Source organism: Hyperoodon ampullatus, assembly GCF_949752795.1.
Source record: "Hyperoodon ampullatus genome assembly, chromosome: 3".
NCBI lineage: Eukaryota > Metazoa > Chordata > Mammalia > Artiodactyla > Ziphiidae > Hyperoodon > Hyperoodon ampullatus.
Window position 1 is genome coordinate 17,858,687 of NC_136916.1, and position 16,356 is coordinate 17,875,042.

General features: G+C 38.3%; 1 protein-coding gene across 1 annotated transcript in view; it reads right to left on the reverse strand.

The window, feature by feature from the left end:
* Positions 1-16,356, reverse strand: part of PARD3 (par-3 family cell polarity regulator) — a gene marked incomplete at its 5' end in the record, with an annotated part of 523,272 nt that overhangs the window by 273,362 nt on the left and 233,554 nt on the right. Inside the window, 2 exons of the mRNA XM_079699052.1 lie at positions 2,870-3,249; positions 4,609-4,734. Coding sequence (XP_079555178.1) covers positions 2,870-3,249; positions 4,609-4,734 — 506 coding nt within the window. The remainder of the gene's footprint in view (positions 1-2,869; positions 3,250-4,608; positions 4,735-16,356) is intronic.

The window sequence follows — 16,356 nt, forward strand, 5'->3', positions numbered from 1 at the left end:
GGGCTGTTAATTTCTTAAGTCTTCTGTGAGGGCCTGAATGGCATATTGTCTATATGAAATTTTCCTAATTACTCTGCTGGGACATTTCCATATGTTTCTGTGCTTTCATAAAACTCTAATGACTTGCAATAACATTTATTAAGGAAGAATTCTAAATTATTCTCCTTTTGAAATATTAATTTCTATGAACTACAAGGACTGATTGTTATATGAAACAAAACACTATTAAAATATCAGCAATAACCCCTAAATCTGTACGCCAAAAGTTCAGGCAATGACCTTTCAAAGAAAGATAAATAGATATCAATTTTCATTTAGCAAAGCCAACAAAACATTTTGCACTGACTGAAATAGATCACTGACCTTCTCCTCTGACTTTATTAAAAAGCTAATTTCTACAAAAGAGCAGGGTATTTGAGAATGCCAAAATGACAATAAATATTAAGAAATCATAATTACGGAAGCAGGTACATAGGGGCTCTTCTATTTTGACATATTATATGACATAGTTCCAAAATTATGCCAAAGAATCATTATAACAAAGGCTTTCTTAGTACTTAGCTTTGACCTCAGTTTATGAAGAGCTTCTGTCATTCAAATCGTCAGTTCACTTTGAACTGAATTTAAAGTTTAACACTGACAAACCCTACATTTTTGATTTACTTCATTAAAAAATGTTAAATGTAACAATTATAACTGGTAAAAACATTGCCTGTTAACTACAATGAAAACTTGTTCAACATCATACAATCGTTAAAACATCTGTATTTAGTACTAATCACAGACAATGAGCATTCTTTGTCACTTTTATTTATAGTGAACATTATTTTTTTATATTTGTAAGTACTGGCAGAATGCACAGGCAGTTTCCACCTTTTGCCATACATTCTCATAGTTAATAAGTTAAAATCAGGCCAGATCTATGATGCTCTGTTTCAATTATATAACTCAAGGTCTGGAAAATGTTTAAAAGAAAACTATTATTTCTATTTTTATGTTGATTGAGCATAATCTTTCTAAATTAACTTCCGTAACATATAATCATATATTTTTAAATGCTACCAAAATAAAACTATTGATTTCTGTATTCAAAAGAGTGATTCTTTTAATGGCAAATAAAATTTCACTTCATTTAAAAAGTTCATATTATATCATAAGGTGTTAACATATAATAATTGTATGGAAAACTGTAATTAAACAATGAATATGCCTATATCAGAGTAAAAAGGCAAAGATATTTATGAACTAAAATCTTTATGAGAATGGAAAATAGTCTTCCTTTTTTGAAAGATCCCAAGCAGAATTTTATGTTTTATACAACTCTGTGTTTTTCTTACTTTCTTTCTTTCTTTCTTTCTTTCTTTCTTTATTTGCAGTACGCAGGCCTCTCACCGTTATGGCCTCTCCCATTGCGGAGCACAGGCTCCGGACACGCAGGCTCAGTGGCCATGGCTCACGGGCCTAGCCGCTCCGCAGCATGTGGGATCTTCCCGGACCAGGGCACGAACCCGTGTCCCCTGCATCAACAGGCGGGCTCTCAACCACTGCGCCACCAGGGAAGCCCTTTTTGTGTTTCTTGATATGCTTTTGCTTAAAAACCACGTCCTTTCATTTGAGTGTAGACAAAGGAAGAAAGAGAATCTGATATTCCTCTCACTTATGCATCAACAGGGTTAAAAGAGGTTTAAGCTGATGTGATTCTATATCTGTAAGAGGTTTCAAAAGTGGAGTGAGGTTGTCAATTCCTGATCAGGTTGACCAAGTATTTGGAGCTTAAAAAGCCAGTAACCAGAAAGAAGGCATTTGTGGTTCACATAAAGTTCAACGAAAGAGTATGACTTAGAAAGGAAATAGGAATCTCAGAGTTTACAGAGTTGTAAACTCTACCCCGAATGGAAAGAAGAACAGTCTCAATGTCAGGACACGGAAAAGGTTCCAGTAAGAATCTGCTGCTGGTGGCCACATGACTTGAGGAAATCACTCAGCCTCTCTTGGGTTCATTTCCAACTAACTGTAGGAGTTGGTTGAGCTCATAAAAGGAGAAATATTCTTTATAATGACACCAATTTGAAGGACATGATTTAAAAATATATAAAAATGCTCAGCTAAAAGGGATGATTAATAGCAAAAGTATATCTCAGTGCCTGGAGGGGACGGTGACTGGGAATGAGAAAAGTCAAGCCTAGGAGCTTGATCTGAGTCATCAGGGAGGCCGGCACAGAAATGAACGCCTCCTGTACACAAGGATGCACCGTCTAAGGGCGGGGGATCCTTAAATAAACACACTGATGTAAGGCATAGGTAATAAAGTATTAGCAAGGCCCATTCCGATTCCCCTTGTCACCTTGAGGAAGGGAAGAACGCAATATTCTGGAAGAGCAGGAGACAAGGGGCCAGTGGCCTTGCTTCTCAGCATTTCACCGGGAACCACTAACAGCTTCCAAGGAGTCAATCCCTTCCCGTCACCAAAGGACGGGCTGAATTGGAGGAAGGACTTCTAACGTCCTCTAGGGGGGGCTGTATGTGGACATCAAGTGGGGAACTCAAAACAGTCAGAGCCTCCCTGTTGCTTAGGGTTTGATGGTAACATCCTGAAACCCACTTCCTTCGTTGTCAAAAATTTTACGGCAGTCGTAGCTATTACTTTTTTCATAGAAACGTAACGTTTAAGGCCTATCCTCTGATCGTCTACGTGTTAATTTTTATACAGCAAAGTGAATCTGAAAAGCATTAAAAAAAATATACAGCTGTAAATGCTTTTTTAAAAAGATGTATCAGTTCTTAATAATGAGATAAGACTTAGGATGCTTTGGGTTAGTTGGTTGATTTTGAAAATAAGTTCCGTGAAAAACTGGAAGGCAGGTCATACCTTTCTTAAGCTGGATGTTAAGCTTCTTGCCTACTTTTTTGGTGTTGTAACCACTGCTGGGACTGAACACGTGGTGTATGGCTGGGCCCGGAGCAGTGGGCGGCTTTCCCGAGGGCTGTGCGCTCTGAGGTAGGAGTCGGGGGTGAGGGTCCGCGTGCTCGGGCAGGGGGTTCGGCCGGGGCACCCTCGGCAGAGCCTGTGGCCCTGCACTGTTCACACTCCTGTGATCCACATGCTGGCTGTCGGGGCTGAAGCGGCTCGAATAGTAATTGTTCCTCTCGCTTTGGGACAGTTGTTCGTACTGCTCTTTATTTGCTGCGGGAACCACATGGAACCAAATGATGGATGTCCGCATGGCTTGGCGAAACATATGTTGTGCTCTGGGTTTGAGAAGGAATGGAAAGTTAGCAAGTGAAGACTGGCAGACTCGAAGATGTTACGAGCTTAATTAAGTATACTCATTAAGCACCGAGGACGGACAGACTTTGTTGAAACTGAAAACAAAATTCTCATAACCCATTTATCAATCGGGTTTGCAAGCTCTGAGAGCAGCAGGGCTGTGTCTCCAAATATAAATTTCTCATTCTCTAGATAAAAATGACAAAGTTATGTACAACTACAGGCAAAATACCAGTATTTTGGTATGCCCTCCACTGTAAATCATTCAATCATACTGTAGTTTTAAGCACAACAGGTATTATCATTTCAATATTAAGAGAAATTAAATATAACCTTCTCTCTACAACATTATCCAATACGACTTTTAAAAATCATAAAGTATTTCCTTACAAGGGGACCAGTCGAGTTTTTAAAGAAATATATTTATAAGTATACTTAGAAAACTTTAGAAAGTGACTATCCATTATTTATCAGAAAAATTCATCCAAGTTTGTGCACGCAAAAATCTCAGGAATGCCAATGCAGCTTCAATAACTCAAAATGTTAAGAGCTGTTGGTCACAGTCCTATTCCAAGACCAGCCCAAGAAGCTACTCCATCTTATCTGGATCCCTAGTCAGGTCTTTAACCAAGTCCTTATGATTTCTGCTCATTTTTGCCTTGTTTTATAGGAACTGGACAAGTTTTATCTTTTTAATGGAGTAAGGGCTTGAGTCAGGATAAGGAAAATCTGAGTGGACACTGCAGGTCCAAGGAGCTTTGTCTTCCTATTTGTCACATTATATGTTACAAAGTTGGACGTGTGAGTTAAAAGTATAATAAAAACTAGCAACCTGGGGCTTCGCTGGTGGTGCAGTGGTTGCGAGTCCGCCTGCCGATGCAGGGGACGCGGGTTCGTGCCCCGGTCTGGGAAGATCCCACATGCCGCGGAGCGGCTGGGCCCGTGAGCCATGGCCGCTGAGCCTGCACGTCCGGAGCCTGTGCTCCGCAACGGGAGAGGCCACAGCAGTGAGAAGCCCGCGTACCGCAAAAAAAAAAAAAAAAACTAGCAACCTGATGAATTTTCCAAAAGGCGAGGAAGTGGCCAAGCCGTAAAGCCTAAATTGGGCCCATGATATTTTAAGAAGTGCTGCGTCAGTCAGAGGGCATTTAGAAACATAGTCTAATGACAGCGATTACCTGGAGTTTGATGAAATTTTTAAAAGCTAGATAATGGCAGAAAATATTCCTCTCCAGCATGAAGGCAGAGACCACAGACATATGGTCTGAGGTACCCCAATCGCCCGCACTCTGTCACGCCTGATGCAGGAAAAGAGCAGCAATGAGGCAGCACACACTTACTGTTCAAATCTTCTATTTCGAAGGTCGCCATCATTAATCCTGACAATGCAATCATTCTCATGAAAAAGGTTTTCTTGTTCAGCTTTACCACCTTTCTCCAATCGTTTTACTAATAACCCCAGGGTTCTGGAACATTAAGAATGCAAATCATTACACATGTAATATTTCCACCGTGCACAATGCCCTACTGCTTTCATGGCGGGATTATACTTACAAAGACTGCCTAATAAAGGGGTGCATTAAATTGCTATTCAGACATTTAAAAATAACACCAACACAGAAATCACAACAGTATAAATGGTGTGTAGAAAGGGATCCTTTCAATAAATATGAGCAATTGTTTCTGGTGTGTCAGTGTTATGCTTCTGAAATAAATCGTACACTTCTCTCTATGCTTAAAAATGCTCCCGGCAGAGCTGGCCTGATGGCTCCTGGCCGTGGCAGTGGGCAGCATGGATGAGCACGGGCTGCGAGCAGCTCTGGCAGTTTTCTGTTTTAAGCTAGCTGGTACAGTGCTAATGGCAGCCCCACCTTTCCATGAAAGGAAAGGTAACAAGGAGAGGCTAACCTGTACATGAGACGGAAAATTGGGAAGATTCCAAAAATAGAAGAGTTTCCATTCTTGGCATCTGAATTTGGTAATGCCTCATGTTCTGAATTTCAAAACTTCTTAGGTCTCCCCAAAGTAAGTAAGTTGTTGCCATTATTCCCATCAGAAGAAAATAGAAAGCCAGCGAGAGGTTCCAATAATGCCAGTCACCATTCACCCCTCCATGTGTACTCAAATTTCAAGTCAAAAGAAAAGCCCAAATGAACTTTTAGAGACCAAGATGGAGAAAAAAAAAAAATTATTACAAATGTACTTGGTCTAGAGCACTAACTCCTTGACGGACAGGATGGACATTCTTTATACCCTGGGACAAATAACAAACACTATATATGAACACAGCTTGACACGAAATAGGAATCTCCACCTAGTTCTGATGCTCTGACTTAATTGACAGTTAGCATATATAATCTGTATTATGATCATGTTAAAATTGTTATGAACTTATTTTTGCCTTGTCCCAAGCTTGCATTTTCTTTCATAATCCTAATATTTAGAGACAAAAAAAAAAAAAAGGCCCATGCAGAAACTAGCATTTAAGGGACTTCCCTGGCGGTCCAGTGGTTAAGACTCTGTGCTTCCAGTGCAGAAGGTTCGGGTTCAACCCCTGGTCAGGGGACTAAGATCCCACACGCCACACAATGCGGCCAAAAATTGGAAAAAAAAAAAAAAAAAAAAAAAGTTGAAGACACCATCATTTCCAGTCGCCTATCTGTATTTTCCAATGGAGTACAATTTGCAGTACCCTGCATATGCTTTCCAGTAGAAAGATACTCCAATAGATAGCGTCCTTCTTTTAAACCTTTGCAGTAATTGTTGTTGTTGATCTCGTTCCCCTGCTACTGTTACTTGTACACACACCTTATCTCTACTGTTGCACTGTCAGCTCCTGGAAGGTGGGACTCAGCAATACATGCTCCAGCACTCAGCTCGCAGTAAGGTCTTGACAAATGACAACTGAATGAATGGGTGCTTGAGTTTAGCTGAAGCAAACAAGTCTCCTATTTCTAATAAGCTTTTTGCAAAATAGAATAAGTGAAGTAAAATCCAGATTTGGATCCTTTTTTTCATGACGGTGTCACTTATACCAAATATAGGACTGAGCTGAAATGAACTGAATTAAAGCAAAGGTCCTTTTTTGTTTGCTTGTTATTTTGCAGTTTAACCTTCTTTCTTTCATAAACATTTACTGAGTCACTGCTTAACTTCATTCTAATCTTTATTATTAAATATAATAAAGAGGCATGGTGTTTTACTATGGTTAAGCATACCTACCTATAAGAGTAAGAGGAGCTAACATTTAAATTGCCTTTTGTCATGTTACTATTTGGGGATTAGCACCTACTAGTGTAGAGTCTAAGAAGCTTGGTGACTAATGAAAAAAAATATGACGTAGGTCATTTTTAGTTACTTGCCACCATATATTGGAACCATTGATAAATAAATATAAAAATTCTCTCAGCTCAAAGATAAGAAAAAGTACACTGACACAGCTGCATGAGCAACTTAACTGTCTGAGCTCCTACTTGGCAGGAAGTGATCTCTTATGTGCCACACCAATAATTCAGTGACCGCTAAAATGTCACCAAGCCCACAATCTATCTCCCCAAGCTTCCCTACTGTTCACTTGTCTCTATGGGCAACTGAACAAAGTGTTCTATCAAAAGCATCCCATCATTAAGATATACCTATGACTCTGTTGAATGGGACAAAATAATTAGAGAAATCAAATTAAATCACAGTTGTTGGTAATAGTGGAACCAGAAGAAGACATTGGGCCACTTCGCCATCCAAGCAGCCATGTGAGAGCACAGGGGAAGGCAAAGATGACTTGGCTACCCATGGGCAGTCTTAACAGAGCCACAGCTTGGTACCACAACTGTTGCTAAAAGCTGCCTCTGCAGACCAACAGGGCTTCTTTCAAGTTCATGTATTCAGCCCCTGAGTAAAAATATGCCCTACCAAGAGTCACTCCAGTTAATTAATTAGTTTTTAATTGGTGAGATCGTGAGTGATTTCTCAATATGGTTACAACATTTCTGTGATCTAAAGTGACTGAAAATTATTATGCCTTTATGTATTCTGAAATGTTTTGTGTATTCCAAAATAGTCCACAGAATATTTTTAGAGAAATAGAGAGAGAGAGACTATGTTTAATGGAAATTACTTAGCAGGTAACTAGTACCAGTCATTTGTTCAAATTTATAAATTTATCTCCAATAGAACCTTTCAGTATCTATGACAATTTAAATAATATAACTTGGAAATCTGTAATTTAATTCTACAAGTGGCATTAATATTTTTCAGATGAATAGGTCTATAGATTTATATTCATCTAGGTAATCATTTTCCTTTTCTTAAATCTACTTTTTTTCCCCATGGGAATCATTCTACAATAATAATCCACAGTAAAAAGGCCTGACATGCTTCATTCACTGAATGACTTGTCTTTCTATACAAGCCCTCATATATGGCCAAATGCATGAGTAATCCTAACATACAGTAAAAATGTTACAAATTATAAACAAATACGCTATCGCATTTACATGAAATATTGCAGACATTTATTAAATGAGGTTTTAGAATCCAATGTTGTAAAAGTAGCTGCAAAAACCTCAGAATCCTCTTTCTCAGCACTAGAGGCTCGGGAGCTGATGGGGGTGGGCTGGGGGGGACGGGTAGAGGAGCAGAAGGGGAAGAATTTCACCCTGACTGACACAGCAAGTGATCAGGGAGTCAACGGAACAGACTGAATTAAGGAGAACTTAGTAGCCTGCTGATTCCTAAGTACTTGACCACACTATTAGAATCACCCTCTCCAAAAGAATGGATTAATTTAAAAGGGAAATGGTACAATCTGCAAAATTATCTCATTTGCTTCACTAGGTGAAAGTGATTACAAAAGGAATGGGGATGAACTATCAGAAAAACTTTACAGGAAAACTGAACTGATAACATAACAGCCAGACTGCGAATGAAGAGGGTCCTCTGAAGGGAAATCAACGGGAAGTAATAACAGAGACTTTCATCTTCCTGAAAAACGTGTGTGTGCCAGCAGTTACGTCTCCACACCCGCCACCGCCCCGGGAAAGGCGACTCGGATGGCACAATTAGAAACACATTTTAGGGATCTATTTTGCAAATTCAACCAGCAACTAGAATTCCTTCTAAAGGAATAAAGAATTGAGTACCAGTGGTGTTGTGGTTCCCATAACACTCTTATTAGAGAAAATAATTGAAGGTTATAAAGGTCAGAGCATTTTGGCATGTCGCTCTACTGGAGTGGACAATGGATTTTCTTCTTGGCAGTTAGTACCAGAATTCCTTACTAGGGCAACCGCTTTCCATCAGACGAAGAAGCCACTTTGCAAAAACAGAAGAGAGGGGAGCAGGAGCAGAGGAGGTGGGGGAGGGGTGGACGCTCTGCTTGTGGGGAACAGTCCAGGGGCAGAAACACCAGCCTGGCTGTGCTGGCTGGCACAGGAGGACGCGCAGGTGTATTATTAACATCGCAGGGAGGGCGGCTCTGTGAAGCCACGGCTACAGGGCTCAGGGGTACAGGGGACAGACCTCTTCACCTCCTGCATGAATCTCATGTGAACCCGACTTGGCAAGATGCTTTCTGAACGAGTGGATTTCTTCTGGTAAATCGGAAACATCCCCAAAGCTACTCCTCTTCCCTGGTCCCTCTACCTTTTCAAAAATTTAGGGAAAAAAATACTATGCCCACCATGAACAAATCCCACTTCTGAATAATTTTCCTAAAAGAAAAAATAGGTAAATACAGACGTTTCTTGGAAGTCTTTCATCATGGCTTTTGTACAATGCTTCTTAACCCCCAAAGAGGGCGAAGAAGAAGAATATAGCCCCAGAGAGCAAGCCATTGAAAGGCGGCATCTCTGTACATGATTTTGGATGCATAATTAGAAATTTAACTGCTTAGATTATATTAAGGATTGCACCACTACATTTTTACAAGGTTCATTAGCCTAATTATACACTTAATTAAAACAAACTCAGTCACACATGTTAACATTTTCAATTCTAAGTATAAATTACAGCCAATGATAAAACTGAAAATAAGTAACAAATGTTTTATTGACATCTAAATTGGCTGAGCAAGTCTGAGTTTTGCTTTGATAATGTAAACTCCCACAACTGCCACCCAGCTGTATGGAAATGATCATAATTCATCTTAATAAAATCTGACATAGAATAAACACCACAAATACAGTGAAGGCAGAGAAGGCATGAGCAGAATGGGCTCGCATCAGCAAGACCCTCTCACCTCACTGAGTACTAAACAGCGGGCTGGCAATGACCTATATTCTATCCCTCAGAACCACAGCCAGAATGCCAACTTAATATAACATCTTGATTTTTTTTTTTAATCTTTAGTGGATGAGATAAAGTAGACCCAAAAATGGTAAAGTAAAAGTAGAGAATTCCTTTAGATTAGGGCAGAAATGATAGGCATCGTACCACTACATTTAAAGAAGCAAGATTTATCTAAATGTAAAATACGACTTTCCTCTCTAAAACAAATGCATTTAGCGTGTCCCTTTATTAGAACAAAGCAAGTCTGCAACTGAGAATGCACATCCTAAGACTTACAGACGAAAGGCTACAGATTCAGTAAAGTTAAATTGTGTTTCTTGGAAAATACTTAAATGAAAATCAAGTACACAGAGTTCAAGTGCATTTTTATTCTTTTAAAAATGAACAGTCAACTTTAAAACTCTACAGTGAACTGAAATACAGTATACAAGCCTTGGATAAATCTCTTAACACCTGAGTTGTTTCCATGAAATTTAAATTGGCTGTAATTCTTTATTAACAAATACACCCAACTAACTAAATAAGTATGTACTGGGATTCTCAAATTTATGATATAAGAGTAAATTCTCATCTCACATTCATGATAGAAGAGATCATTTTCCACTGTTACAAAGACTCATCAGCACTTGCCTAGACAACCAGAACTCCCAGTATTTGGAGGAAATTTTAACAGCACATCACAGGAACATACGTGGAAGGTGAAATATCATTCTTCTTAGCTGCCACTGCCAAGTACCTCACTAAAGGTATTTTACATGTATTTTATAAGTACATGTATTTTCATATTTTAACCAGACAAAGTCAGAGGAGTGTCCCAGCCCTCAGATGTGAAGACTGAGGCTAAGTGAAGCTAACTTGCCCAGACCACACTTCCTAAAAAGACAGAGCCAGATTCTGTCCCAGGCATCTCTGGCCTCAAAACATGGGTGATTCCTAACAACCCCTCTGCCAATAACATGAAGACTCAGCATGTAGTCCAGGCTGTCACTGACTGCCACAAAGAGGGAAGACAGCACAGCTAACTGGAAATTCTGGAAAAAGATGAACTGTCTGTTTTTGATGTTATAGAGCAAAAGATAATAAAATAAAGGTTAGATGAGCTATGAGTTATAACTAACATTATTTATAACCCATGTAAATATTAATCAGAGTAGCCAAGTTCACAGATTTTCACTGAATAATTAGGTAGAGGAGTATGCTTTTTCTTAAGACTTTCCAAAGATGTTTGCTAACTACTCTTGTATACAGAATAGTTAAAAACTTTATAAACACTTCAGTTTTTGAGAGGAAAATTATTCAATATGTGCATCTACAATACAGAAAACAAACATTTATATTTCACTCCTTTTCTATATTAATCTGATCATAGGAATATATATTTTCCAACAGGGTCACTTTTATTTCAACTCCAAAACCTAAACATTTAAAATATTCTTTTAGGGATGTGACTTTTTTTAGCTTTACGTGGCAGAATTTATGGATAGTAATATAAGTAAGAAAATAAGTCCAGGAAAAAAGTCATGAAAAGAAACAATATGGCAATCGAAAGGTTTGGTATTGACCCTTCACCTGATACTCTTATCAAACTGAAGATAAATGGCTGAAAAAAATCATTTGGGATACAAATCAAAATTAATCAGACAAATCAAACGATGGCACATCTGTAAAAAGAAAGTTGAGAGCAATTAATAAGTAAGGCATTTGGCAGCATGAAGCAGCAGCAGAAAGCTTAAAACATGCAGACCCACACACACACACTCCTTCTTACCAAGGACTGTTTTCCTAATTAAAGACTTTAGATTTTTCCTTAGGTCTCATGGTTGACAATCAGATATTGGGAAGAAGAAATCTGTGAGTGCCTATTACTCATTGGAGGATGTTAAATGCGGTTGATTTTTTTCTATTTCCCCTCCTCCTGGGAATTTGTTAGAATAAGTAGGGTGGAATGATGGGAAATAATATATGGTTACAATAAAGAGGTTTTCTCATCAACCAAGTAGGTGTAAATAAAATTCTGGACTCTAGCCCCCAAAACAATATGAATAGGAAACAGAGAAGAAGGAATTTTAGATATGAAAAATAATAGAATGTAAACTCCATGATGGCAGGCATTTTTTATTTGTCTGCTTCTCTAGAGCAGGGCTGGCAAATTACAGGCCATGAGCCACAATGTGACCTGCCACGTGTTTTTGCAAATGAAGCTTTTTTGGAATACAGCCAGGCTTGTTGGGTTATCCATGTCTATGGCTGCTTTCACGCTACAATGACAGAATTGAATACTTGCAGCAGAAACTCGGTGGCCCACAGTGCCCAAAATATTAACTATCTGACCCTTTACAGAGAGTTTGCCTAGAACCAAGAGTGGTGCCTAGGAGATACCAGATCTTTAAAAACAAACAGACAACAACAACAACAACAAAACACTTGCTTAATAAAATAAACAAACATACAATTACTATTTGCATAAGAAAAAGCACAGTGAAAGAAAATTCCAAGGGCCACGGGGCTAAGAATAAAGAATGTATATAAATGGGAAAAGGCCCATTACAGAAAAGGCACGGAGAAGCAGGCTGCACTTTATTAAGAATAATATGCTTTAGCCATTCGTGTTTCCAGAGGGGAAAAGATTAAGAATATTCACTATAAGTTAGACTGGGAGTCCAAGTAGAGGAATAATAGTTATTTTTTAAAATAATACAATGATATTTCTCGAGAACCTTCAACAATTTCTCTATTATTTACTGACTGAAGTCTCAGAGGCCATTCATAAAGTGCTTTCTAACCATCTCTCCAGTGTTATCTTCCAATACACTCAATTTCAAATCATTGACTCATTATTTCTCAGCAAATCACACAAATTTGTATGGAGCATCTTCCCTTCATATGTTCTCTTCCTAGAAAGACTATCTTTCCGGAACATCACTAGCATAAGTCCTATATTTCCTTTAAAGAACAGATCAAGTTCTACTGCTTCATAACATCCAATAGTCAATAGCCCTATTTCCTCTAAACCCTATGGCACATGTGCACTGAGTTCTTTAGACACATAGTATAGATCTTTTTATATACATATTTCTCAATTAGACCTTAAGGCCCTTAAAACTAAATACAAAACCTTATTTCACAAGCCCAGCCCCTATTTCAGAATATACTTTTATATTCTGCTTTCTAAATACTTAACATTATAACATAATCGTATTCCTAAGTAATTAGAAAGGCTCAGGAAAACTCATTAACATCAAGGCAGGATACATTCTTATTGTTTTGTTTCTAATACAGCAAGGCAGTGCTAATAGGGGTCATCACAGTAAGCTTCACTGAGCAATACCGTTGGGCTAGGTCCTAGAAATATAAAAAAAATAACATGAAACATGGTTTTTCTGCCAAAGGAAATGACAATTACTTGGCATAGCTTTCCTGAAAACAGTAGCACTTGTGATTTAAATAAGGAGGTTATGTTTGACATTTAAATCAGGAGGAAATGAAATTACATGTGTGAAGTGAAAATCAATTTCAAGGTAACAAAACTGTGAATAAAGAGTTCGGGGTGGGGATCAGTTAACTTTGTATTTTTGAATAAAATACAAGATGATGACTAGAGAAAAACAGAGCATCAAGGGGAGACAGCGCGGGGACTTCCCTAGCAGTCCAGTGGTTAAGACTTCGCCTTCCAATGCACGGGGTGTGGGTTCAATCCCTGGTCGGGGAGCTAAGATCCCACATGCCTCTCAGCCAAAAACTAAAAAAGAAAAAAAGAAAAGAAAAAAGCCAGAAGCAATATTGTAACATATTTAATAGAGACTTTAAAAATGGTCCATATCAAAAAAAAATCTTAAATAAAAAGGGGGGAGGTGGGAGACAGCACAGTCTCTCCCATGCATTTATTCTGTCTCCGTTTCTACCATCCAAGACCGTGGCTGGGGGAACGGCAGCCACAAGCCAACGGTCACTAATGTCCCCAATCGGGGAACAACATTCAACCTACTCTAGAAAATAGCCTTTTTAAATTGGTCCAGCAGGATTTTTATACAAAAAACTTCATTATACCTCAGGCCGTAATACCTAAGTAGCTTGAAAAATTTCTCTAACGTTGACTTCACACTCTTCCAATTTTCCTGAATTATATTTGATACTCGAGATGTTCAGCATTGAGTCTCTTCTCTTTACGATGTTTAATTCCCATTCTGCACTGTTCCTTGAGACTTTCTGACTTAGAAATTGAAACCAGAAAGCAATACTGACATGCATGTGTCACTTTTAGGAAATAAGTATTCAGTAAGTGTTATTCAATTAGTTACATCTCCCAAACTGAGAGGGCCCAAGTATGACTGGAATTTTGTACAAAGAAAGTTATTCTTGGAAATTTCAACTTACATCCCATGAATATGTATTCTTGTATTCCCACTGGATAATATGTACAATTTCTTCACGAGTCCTGATTAATTTCTTCCTTTCTGCTATACTGCCTTGCTTAATTTGCCCTTGCAGCCACCACTGAGCTGATGTAGCTCCCTTTATAAGCTGTCATCACAATTAAAATCATCTTCTACAACAAGCCAACTTCAGTTACCTAATTCAGACAATCCCTCCTCCATCAGCTCACAGAACACCTATGATACAGGGATGTCGGCATTTATCGCATATTTATAATAGTGTGAGTTCTTGGCTATCACTCCACCTCGACTGCAAACCCCTGGAGAGAGACTGTGTCCTGTTCATCCTTGTTTCCCAGCACCTAACACAGGAACCATCACACGGTAAATGCTTGGGGAGGTTTCTGACTGGCTGAGAAGAAACCACGTGTCAGCATTTCTGAGAACAAGTGAGACAGGTGCCTCTGGCTCCTGAAGACTGGCGTCTATGATTCTTCAGCAGTCCTCCTGCTCTTCTTCGCATTGTCAGCCTCACTCTGAAGAACCATGACTGTCAAGGTGATGAGGAAGCTCAAAGATGCATCACAGGTGTTGGGGGGAAAGAATTCTGTTTCCCAATATGAAAACTAGCAATGCCAAAAAAGGATTTATAAAGAATCTCATTTTCTTAATCCCTTTGTCCCTTGTATAAGGAAGCTGTACAGGATATTCTTCATTAAGCTGCCACATCAACAGGGACTAAAAATGACTCAGCTATAAAACACCTTCTAGTTCTGTAAAGGGATCCTTGTCTCCTTGAATGTGTTCTGTATATCGAAACGAAACGCCATGGTAACCAGTAACTGTGGTCGATTTTGTGAAATGCCTTCCACTGAATTAATCTGCAGTAGATTTCTTTTTCTATCTTATACTTCTTTTGCTTTAGGCTTTTTAACCTATTTTATCCTCATATCCTTTCACACTGAGGTAGGAAATGTGTAATAAATGACAGAAAATAACACGTTTGTAATTGAAATACTGGTTTAAAGCTGGTACATACACAATTAAATCTCATTTGTGATGAGTTATATTCCACAAGCAGTTAAAGGCACACTAATATTGGGAGGCTATCATCCATGCATTTTACCCTCTTCTCATACTTTTCTACTCATGAAATAAATGGAAAAAGGGTTTAACTTCTGAGATCACTTAAAATTATAATTTTTAAAGGAGATAAAGGCAAGGGCCATTTTGAAAGAAACAAAGCTTATTTAACTGAAAGTCCTTTGAAGACATTTCAATGTTTCTCCAGAGTTGTAAAAAAAAAAGAAGAAAGTGAAAGCAGTCATAACTCTGTGAATGTAACACCCACCCATCCCCAATTCAAGGTGAATTTCACATCTTGTTAGATATAACGCTCACATTCAAGCCTCGTACTCCAGCAGAGTTCTACGTAAATCACAGTGTCAGCTTCCAGACCTTCCATAAAGCGTGTGCTTTACGGAAGACATGAAATCTGGACTCGATACTGTCAGGAACATATACCAGGAAGGCAGTACAATTGTTCAAATACTTATTTTGAACAATTAAGTAGATAACTCAATCACATGCTTGTAACTGATGTTTCCTCCACCTCTCACAATATACTGGACACTTGGAATTCCTTGCTAAGGGTTGAAACTATGTTCCTGTTCTTGGTCACTGGCCTAAGGTGACTTCCCAGCTCCCCCTTTTCTTCTCCTAGTGTAAAAGAAGTTAAAAAATAGATAAAATGATAACAATAAAAGAAAGAAGTTCAAACTAAGAAGCCAAATAGTTCATAAATATGTTTCATTGGGTAATAATCAGATGGGTAAATAAGAGAGGATGGAAGTAAACTTCAAAGGCTAATGCCTGCCCCCCCCTCCATGGGGAAGGAGACAGCATTTCACTTGTGGATGATGGAGGCTCATCAAACATTTGATTAGTTGCAAATTCAGTTCATAGTATTTGAATACATATAAAAGCAAACATACACTAATTCTTTCACAAAAAGAAAGCAGCAGGATAAAAGAAACTCCTGTAACATTTGACGTTTTTAAGGATATATGTTCTATGAAGTAATTAAGTCACACTAACAAATAGTACAAAATTTTGATATTTGAGTGGGCAGATTGAAGAGGAGACACAAGTCACACAGTAGAAAATAAATCTATAGTTTGTCTAACTTAAAAAAGTTTCAAACATAATCATAAAAATCATATAAAATTTAAGAACTAAATAAACATAAAAGCAAATTTTAAATGAATCATTTTCTATGTTATCTAGATAATTTTTATTGGGTGCATTTTTTCCAGAAAATTGCTTTAAGCTCTCCCTTACCTTTGCACATTCAGCTGGAGTTCTGGCTCTAAAGGCTATCATCAATTTGCATGGATGTGATGAACGATAAAATTATTAGGATAATTTAAA